The sequence below is a fragment of the Gadus chalcogrammus genome, chromosome 19, assembly GCF_026213295.1.
Source record: "Gadus chalcogrammus isolate NIFS_2021 chromosome 19, NIFS_Gcha_1.0, whole genome shotgun sequence".
Classification (NCBI taxonomy): Eukaryota; Metazoa; Chordata; class Actinopteri; order Gadiformes; family Gadidae; genus Gadus; species Gadus chalcogrammus.
This window is the reverse complement of record NC_079430.1, coordinates 13,716,093-13,726,092: the sequence shown is the minus strand read 5'-3', so window position 1 is coordinate 13,726,092 and position 10,000 is coordinate 13,716,093. Positions and strand designations below refer to the sequence as shown.

Here is a 10,000-nt window from a genome sequence, read left to right as displayed (position 1 = left end):
CCATTAAAGGCAATTACCAAACAAGTTCCCACCAATAGATACCCTATCATATCTGCTGGTAAAACAACCGTTTAAGGATCTTTAAGGGTAAGGGTTTCATGTGTCAGACCTTTTCATCTATATTCCATAAAATAACGCACACACTTCCTTCCTATTACTTTAGGGCGGAAAGGAGAAGGTGGGAGCCTCATCGAATCACCCTGAGAACTAGCGTTCGCATGCTAATCACAGGGCAAGGCTCGTGGCCTACCGCTCACCCCCAAAAGCACCTCAATTATCCATGGAATTGGTGACTGGCAGTCTGTATCTGTGAGTGTGTCAGTCGGTCTGTGAGTAAGCATAAAATTCTTGTTGAAATTCTAGACGGATCATCAGGGAAAGCAGTGGTAGACACTAGCTGGGGTCATCAGGTTTTCCCACGCTAACACATGCTAACCAGTCACTGAGTCAAATGATGTGGGAAACTGAGAGACCGCCTTGCAGAAGGTACAACAAGACATGGTTACGTGGTTAGGTCACGTGGTAATAAGTCAAGTATGTTCCTCCAGATAGGAATATATATATATATATATTTCACATAAGATAAGACCGTAATTTACAGAAAGCTGGAGTAAAATCTTCCTTGAGTCTCAAACACTGTGGGACCAAAACCTACCACGACCACAACCACAAAACCTAAAATCCAAACCACAAAACGTTCCCTAAAAACCCCCCCAAGCCCCTCCAGATCCAAACCGCCCCCTCCCTCCCTTCGAACCCCACCCCGGACTCACCGGTGAAGTCTTCCGGGCACTCGCAGGTGTAGCCCCCCTCGCGGCTGTGGCAGCGGGCGTTGTTGCGGCAGGGCGAGGAGTAGCACAGGTCGATCTCCGTCTCGCAGTAGTCCCCGGTGAAGCCGGCGGGGCAGCGGCAGCGCAGGCCGTTGATGGGGTGGATGGGCCGGAAGAGCACCGTGTCCGACGAGATGAAGGGCGGCGAGCTGTCGAACTTCAGCACCGACACGCACTTCATGTAGTTCTCGCACGGCTCCCGCAGGCAGATGTTGTCGTCGAACGGCAGCACCTGGGAGAGGGCGAGAGGGTGAGGGGGTGAGAGAGGGGGAGAGAGGGTGAGAGAGGGTGTGAGAGGGAGAGAGGGTGAGAGAGGGAGAGAGGGTGAGAGGGTGAGAGAGGGCGAGAGGTTGAGGGGGAGAGAGGGTGAGAGAGGGTGTGAGAGGGAGAGAGGGTGAGAGGGTGAGAGAGGGAGAGAGGGGGGAGAGGGTGAGAGAGGGTGAGGGGGGTCGAGAGGGGTGAGAGGGTGAGAGAGGGTGAGGGGGGTGAGAGGGTGAGAGAGGGTGAGAGAGGGAGAGAGAGGGTGAGAGAGAGGGGGGAGAGGTTGAGAGAGGGGGAGAGAGGGTGAGAGAGGGAGAGAGAGGGTGAGAGAGGTTGAGAGAGGGGGAGAGAGGGTGGCGAGGGTGAAGGGGGTGAGAGGGTGAGAGAGGGAGAGAGGGGAGAGGGTGAGAGAGGGGGAGAGAGGTTGTGAGAGGGAGAGAGGGTGAGAGAAGGATAGGGTGAGAGGGTGAGAGGAGGATAGGGCGAGAGGGTGAGGGAGGGTGAGAGGGCGAGAGAGGGGGAGCGAGGGAGAGAGAGTGACAGGGGGAGAGGGTGAGAGGAGGATAGGGTGAGAGGGTGAGAGAGGTCGAGTGTGTATTTGTGAGCATGTGTGCATGTCGACCAATGCATGCATTTGCGGGTCCTTGTGTGTTGTAGTGTTGCAGTGTGTGCATATGGTTAAACATTACTTCCATGCATAACGATGGTCTTATATGTGTTTTTATGGGAGTTTGTGATCTTTTCTGAGTGTGTGTGTTTGTGCGTGCATGGATGCAAGTGTGCAAGCTTGTGTGTGTGTTTGTGTGCGTGTGGGCAAGCTTGTGTGTGACGTGTGTGTGTGTGCGTGCATGTCGATGTTTGTGGGTTTGTCTGCATGTTTGTGTGTGCGTGTGTGTGTGTGCGTGCATGGCTTGTGCATGTTTATGTGTTTGAACGTGGATGTGTGTGTGTGTGTGTGTGCGTGTGCGTGCGTGCGTGTGTGCGCGCGTCATCCCCTCACCTGCTGGGAGGAGATGTGCCTCAGCAGCGTGCGGTTCAGGTAGATGTGCTCCTGTAGGTCCTCGGAGGGGAAGTACCGCCCCCCGCCCGGGGCCCCGCCGGGCTGAAGGGCGGAGAAGGTCACGTTGAGGATGGAGCCGTGCACGTCCGTGTCGTTCTGGATGTTGAACACGAACACCGCGTCCCGATTGGTGGAGAGCACGGCGGCCACGCCCTCCAGGAAGAGGGTGAGGAGGCGGGACAGGAAGCGCTCCTGGGACATGTTCTCCAGGCGCACGGTGATGCTGTTGGTCAACATGTCGTCGGTGATGATGGCGACGCGCAGCGTGCACACGGCCACCACCTTGTGGAGCCCGTCTGGGGGACGGGGGGGACAGACAGACAGACAGACAGGAGAGAGACAGACAGGAGAGAGACAGACAGGAGAGAGACAGAACACAGGTTAGCATGAGATGGCGTCAGGATCTATGGAGCTGCATTCACACGAGCACGGTCAGAAAGAACGGGATGGGAGCTATGAACAGAAGAGTTCGACCGGTCTGAAGCTCACCTCAACTTCCTTCTCTCATCGAACGGTCTGTCTGTCTCTCTACTCCTCCCTCTTTGTCGGGCTCCATCTGTCTGTCGTTCTGTTTGTCTATTTCCCTAGCCATGCTCTAGAACGGACGGATGTCCGTTCGGAATCTATAGGAGGTTCTATAGCGTGGCTCGGGTAATAGAGTCTGTACCAGAAGGATATAGGTTCTATAGGGAGATAGAGTCTGTACCAGGAGGTGATGGGTTCTATAGGGAGATAGAGTCTGTACCAGGAGGTGATGGGTTCTATAGGGAGATAGAGTCTGTACCAGGAGGGGATGGGTTCTATAGGGAGATAGAATCTGTACCAGAAGCTGATGGGTTCTATATTGCGGGCTGATATGGGCTGACAGGTGGGGGGCCAGCTGACGTCCCTTGGGGGCATTACTGCAGAAAGCTGTGTAGTAGTGAGGCCCACTACATGGGTACTAGGTTACACACTGAGTGTGCATGTGTATGTGTGTACGTGTGTATGTGTGTATGTGTGTCTGTGTGTGTGTGTGTGTGTATATGTGTGTTTGTGTGTGTTTGTGTGCGTTTGTGTGTCTGTGTGTTAAAGTGACAAAGACAAGGTCACAGGTGCCGTGTCTGTCGCTCCCACGACAAATGAGGTCATTTGTCTCCAACCAATTACACACCTCGTGCAATTACAGACACACACACACACACACACACACACACACACACACACACACACACACACGAACACACACACACAAACACACTAACTAACCGGACTAGACATTGGCATTTGGTAACAGCTGAAAGGAGGATTTGAGGGGTTTTTACGTTCTGCAAGAGAAACTCTTTTCTTTAGGATATCCTGGTATTTAGAAGTAGCAGTCAGTAGACTAAACTTGTGAGGATAAGAACTTCACACACAAATACCTTTTAGATAGACTCATAGAAAGATTCCACAATATGTTTTATTTCCAGCTTACTTATGCGTCTACAGAGTCTAAGTGTTTATTAGTACAACCGTGTCTGGGTGAGGAATAAACTTGAACCATGACACTCTCAGTCGGTAGACCAAGAATTTCTCGCTCTGTGTCCCTCTCTCTACACAATTGTTTGAAGTCAAGAGTTTCAAGTGTTGAACTCAGTTGCCTTTGACACAATCAGGTACCACTTAGCCAAACAAAACAATCTCACACACACCCACACACACACACACACACACACACACACACACACACACACACACACACACACACACACACACACACACACACACACACACACACACACAAGGTACTCCTACTCCTGACACCGGGATTAAGTAGTATGTTGTATGCTTAGTCAGGCGGCCTGTTTGACATTGCCACTCGTCACCCACTCAGAGGACAAATCAACTGCTCTTTAGTAACCACGGTAACCAGCGCAGATCCGCCAAATTACAATCGGCTGCAATTCTCAACGGCAAACCAACGGGTCTGGAGTGAGGAGCTTTACTTTGGAGAGTATTGATTGGATAAAGTTTCAAAAGGCAAGACAAAAAATTTAAAATAGTAAAGATGACCTTAAATAAGGTTGTGTGCATTGTGTGAGGCTAATAGAACAAATTTACAGTGAAGGGATATGAAACACTTGTAGTAAACTAATAATAAAATACATCTACCATATGAACATACATGCTTCGGCAGAATACATCTGTGTTCTGGAAACGTTAACGTAAATCTTCTCTACTGAATGGCCATCTCTTCCAGACGTATTTATAGAGACAGCTGCCAAACAGGAGATCAATGATCACACACATCCATACCACACACACACACGCAACCACACACACAGGCAGACATACACACACACACACATACACACACACACACACACACACATGCAAGTGCACACACACACTGACACACACATACACAAACACACACTCCTTGATACAGTGGCTCTCACCTAGAAAAGCCTACTCTCTAAACTCCCACGAGCACACACAAATATTTGAACACGCAACATGTGCCAACACAATCGGGCCACCAAGACAGCTGCCCCTTGCCAACAGCCGTGCCTCGACGCACACACACAACCACACACACACACCCACCCACCCACACACAAACACACACACCTGTGGAGTAATCACACGCAACTGTTTACATTCCCCACATGTCATGTCATTTCTTCAGCTCCCGGATCCTCATCCAACATTCAACCTTCATGAACCCAGACCAAAGCCTCACCAATCTATTGCCCCGGCTGATCCATCATCAACATTCATCTACATTTACATTGAGGGCATTGAGAAACAACAATGTATCGCTGTCTGTACACTGAAAGGACGTTTATCGAACAAATTGCCAAGCACTAACAATCGCCAGGTTAACCCATTCTCTGTACACAACAAAGATAACCAGGATAAGTAGCTACACAATGCTCAGTACTCTTGTTAATGGTAAGGACGTACGACCTACAATAACATTCAACCTCCATCCACCCAGACCACGGCCCCCTGACCCCCCAGCTCTGACCGCACGCTCGGTGGCCAACTGAATTGATTTCCCGCAAATGAATTACGTCCTTCGGTTTCCCATCCCAGCGAGCGCTCAGAGCTAAGATGGAACCAAGATGGCCGCCGTGAGGTCGAATGAGGCCCGTTAAATATCACTTATTCAATATTTAATATGGATAATTTATGTCTGGGCGTGGGGCCATTGTTCCCTATCACAGGATGGGAAACACGGCTATCAAAAACAGGATACGCAGTACGCAAGGTATTACTAATATATACTGAAATATAAGTGTACTATGTGTAACACTGTGTGAGGTACAGACTATACATACATTTTAGATACTGTACAATAAAATGATGCTCTGTTTGTTTTAGGGTTTTAACAATGGATTGTAAATCCTGATTAAATGTTTGCTGTGCAAACCAATCAGCAAACCAATGAACTTACTCTAATGTCTTTATGATGGCCTTGAACGTTTTATTACAAGGATTCTAGATAAATCAGATTAATTATTAACCAATCCGATCTGAGACTGATGAATCATTGACCAATCAGACATCAGGTCATTGTGGACCAATGAGAGGGCAGCCTGATGCGGTCAGCCTGGAGGTAGGAGGTGTTAATGAGCTGTTGAGAGGTTGACACAGCGTGACACAAATTGTGTTGTGGTACGACCCAAACGGATGTTACCACACACACACACACACACACACACACACACACACACACACACACACACACACACACACACACACCCTCCAGGACTGTTTACACTGGGTGTTTAGAGAGAGGGGGGGGGGCAGTCAAACACATCAATGAAAAAACAAACAGACAACTGTGACGACGAAACACACACACACACACACACACAGGTGCCAAGCCCACCAGAGATGGAAGAACTTAGGAGGTCTCCCACGCACCTGCACAGACACACACACACTTAGCACCTGCACACACACACACACACACACACACACACACACACACACACACACACACACACACACACACACACACACACACACACACACACACACACACACACTTGTACACAGGAGGTAGTAGCAGCTTGCATAGTTAAGGTTAAAGACAATATTGAAATTTGTTTTTACAAAAACTTTATTTTTTATAAATGTGTGAATGAATAACTAGTTCTTAAGGATCTTAAGAAACCTTTTGGTGGTGGAGTAAAGTGCTTTTATAGAAGAGGAAGTGGTGAAAATTTAATTTTATTGGTCTCATGCTTTACTGGGGTAGGGAAGGAACAAAAGCCATTCATGGAAACTAAAACCTTAACAGGTGTTTGCAAATTCCTTACGAACAGACAACTCTCTCTTTCTCTCCCCCTCTCTTTCTCTCCCCCTATCTTTCTCTCTCCCTCTCTCTCTGGAGCTTTCAAATATTTGAATCCAAACAAAGAGTGTAAAGCCAGCAGGTTCCGACCAATCAGTGAGCAGATGTATATCCAGTTGCCCCTCCCCATTGGCCACACCTGAATGCCCCCTAGCCTATAGGGAGGAACTGACAAACAAATAGCAAGAACAACTGGAAAGGCAATCACTCAAACACACCAACACACACACCCACACCCATACATTAACGATTGTGAAGATCTTTCTCTTTTTAGCTCTCTTTCAATGAATTAACTTTAATCGGCTTCATTAGCAGAACACTGTCTATACAACATGGGGTGCTTATGCATTAGATTCTACTGCATAAGCACCCCATATTGTATAATTCTAATGATTAGAACATACAGCACATGTCTCTCTCTGTCTCTCTGCTTCTCCCTCTCCCTCTCTCTCTGCCCACCAAGATCACATATCAGACAAGCCAGCAAACGCCCCCGGGACCACCCAATGTACCCCCCCTAAATACCCCCCCCCCCTTTGATACCCCCTACAGCCACCGGGTGACCCCCACATTGTCGGCTGTCACCATGGTTACGAGGGTTGTAACCATGGTTACAACCCTCGTAGCTCGGCTGTTGCCATCAGTCCGAGCTACGTTACAAGCAAGGTTGTAAGCAGACCTTTGACAACCGACTTACACCCATTCATGCACACATTCACACACTGACAGCGGAGGCAGCCATGCAAGACGACAGCCAGCTCGTCGGGAGCAGTGAGGGCGAGGTGTCTTGCTCAGGGACACCTCGACACTCAGACGTCTAACCAATCGGCAGACGCCAGAGGAACACTGTTTAACATCGCATTAACATACTGCACCACTCAAACGTTAACACAGCGCACACACTGAAACATTAACATACCGCACACACATACAACAAAACGTTAACATACCGCGCACACACCGACGCATTAACATCCCCTAAACACACACACACACACAGAACCTTGGTCCTCCTTTTGGATCAACACAATGACACACAACCACACACAAAAACACGTGCAAACACAAGCGTGCACACATGCAAGCACACACACACACACACACACACACACACACACACACACACACACACACACACACACACACACACACACACACACACACACACACACACACACACACACTCACGCGCACACACACACACACACACACACACACACACACACACACACACACACACACACACACACACACACACACACACACACACACACACACACACACACACACACACGGCCAGACCAGGGTTAGATAATTGACCAGAGGAATGTCTGGGGAGGGAGGGAGAGAGGGAGGCAGGGAGGGAGGGAGGGAGGGGGGAGACAGAAAGAGAAAAGCGAGAAAGGAAGACATTGAGCAGCATGGAGAGACAGTGAGGGTTGGGGAGGAGAGTGAGAGAGACAGAGAGAGAGACTATAGCCTACAGTGTGTACTGTTTGTTTCCCATCGTTAGTAAAAGTAATGATTGACCGGAGTGGCTGAGTCATTCATCGTGTGTGTGTGTGTGTGTGTGTGTGTGTGTGTGTGTGTGTGTGTGTGTGTGTGTGTGTGTGTGTGTGTGTGTGTGTGTGTGTGTGTGTGTGTGTGTGTGTGCGTGCGTGCGTGCGTGCGTGCGTGCGTGCGTGCGTGCGTGCGTGCGTGCGTGCGTGCGTGCGTGCGTGCGCGCGCGCGTGTGTGCGCGTGTGTGTGTGTGTGTCTGTGTGTATGTGTGTGTGTGTGTGTGAGTGTATTAGCCTGTGTGTGTGTGTGTGTGTGTGTGTGTGTGTGTGTGTGTGTGTGTGTATTAGCCTGTGTGTGTGTGTGTGCGTGTGCGTGTATGTTCCTGTGTGCGTGCGTGTCCACTGTCACCGCTGATCATTCCATGAAGCAGCTTCCGGCCCAGTCTGTCCTGGTATGATTTGACTCCGGGACCACCACCGGTCATTTCCACCAGTCCAACCCACCCCCTCATCAGCTCCGTAACCAACAGAAGCCTGCAGGGTCCCGATCCCGGGCCAAACCCCACAGAAACCACCCGGCTACAGTATCTGTGGCCCATTTAGCGAAGAAAGGGACATCTGTTGAGGCCTCAGACAATACTAAACGACCCGGGAGAGAGAGATGCCAGGGAGAGGGCGACGAGCCAACGCCGCGTCAAACCGGAGTCGGCAGTTTGGCAGTTGGGCGGGCGGTGATTAGGTTAGCCGCTAGCTAGGCTAAGCTAGGCTACAGGCTAATGGGCTCGTTAACGATGGATACAAGAAAACAAATAGTGTCTTGGTCTTTGTGTGTGAAGCTATCAAAACAAAGATTATATTTGATCAATAATACGCCTTTTATAGTTTTTTATATTTGACTTATTTTGTAGGTCTACATCCGTGGTCTTTTATATTTCCCTCTTTTTTAAATTTCTTTATGGTATTATAAGCTTACTTTCTTATATATTTCTTATATTTCAGTGTTTCCATTTTACTGGGTTGATTTTTCATAACGTCAATGTTTATTTCCCTTGCCAATAAAGCTCTTTAGTATCGAATCGCATATCGTAAAGCCGCCGATCGTGAACGTTTTGTGTGTGGGCTTCTGTCCAGGCGCCACTGATCCATAAAGTTGAGGAGAGCGAAGCCTGGAGTCACACTGAACACCATTAGTCTCTCCCCTGTTTATGCTATCACCACAGCTAGGTGCACTTAGCAGCTACGATAGCGTCTTGGGCGAATGTCTCCTTGATGTGTCGGCACACTTTCGGGATGATGCACTGTACACACATTTAGTAGAACTGAGGCCCGACTTGAATAAAGATTTGATGAGTTTGAAACACGTCTATCCCCAAATGTCTCGGAGACTTAGAAGCTGCTGTGAGATTTATGAATGGTTAATTTAAGACGTATTTTGTTTATTCTTTTATTTCTGAGACATGCTGAAAGTCCAAAAGCCTTGTTATTCCACATGGTCCCAGACACACTAACTGATAACACAAACAAACACACCCACACACTCGTAGAGGAGTTTACAGAGTTGTCATTCAAGTATTTCATAGTAGAACTGTATAAACTTGAGTCAGTCAACTAAGAATCTCCCTCTCTCTTTCTCTCTCTCTCTCTCCTCCATCGCCTCTCTTTCCTCCTCTTTACTCTCTCTCCTCCGCCTCTCGCCTGCCTCTCTTCCCTCCCCTACTCTTCCTGTCTCTGTCCTCTATGTGTTCCCGTTATTCTCTCTTCAGGGAGACTTATCAACTTACATCCTCCTCTTAAGGGGTCAAAGGTTGTAAGGTTCCAGGGGTCGCACCCTGCTCCACCCTTAAAGATTGACAACTCCAATAAAATCAATCTCTTAACGGAACTAAGACACTGAAGACGAGAAACTAGAATAATCACGCTCGAGTAGCGAAAACATTTATCTGAGGAGGGTTACTTTCACAACGGGTGTATGTTAAAAACGTCATAGCTCCAACATCGTTAGTGTCTAGAGCTTCTTTGTCTC

General features: G+C 48.7%; 1 protein-coding gene across 1 annotated transcript in view; it reads right to left on the bottom strand.

Annotated features, from left to right (window-relative positions):
• The window catches only part of celsr1a (cadherin EGF LAG seven-pass G-type receptor 1a), a 91,332-nt gene that overhangs the window by 57,422 nt on the left and 23,910 nt on the right, over nucleotides 1-10,000 (bottom strand). Inside the window, exons 2-3 of the mRNA XM_056578433.1 lie at nucleotides 2,092-2,447; nucleotides 774-1,062 (exon numbers count right to left, since the gene is read on the bottom strand). Coding sequence (XP_056434408.1) covers nucleotides 774-1,062; nucleotides 2,092-2,447 — 645 coding nt within the window. The remainder of the gene's footprint in view (nucleotides 1-773; nucleotides 1,063-2,091; nucleotides 2,448-10,000) is intronic.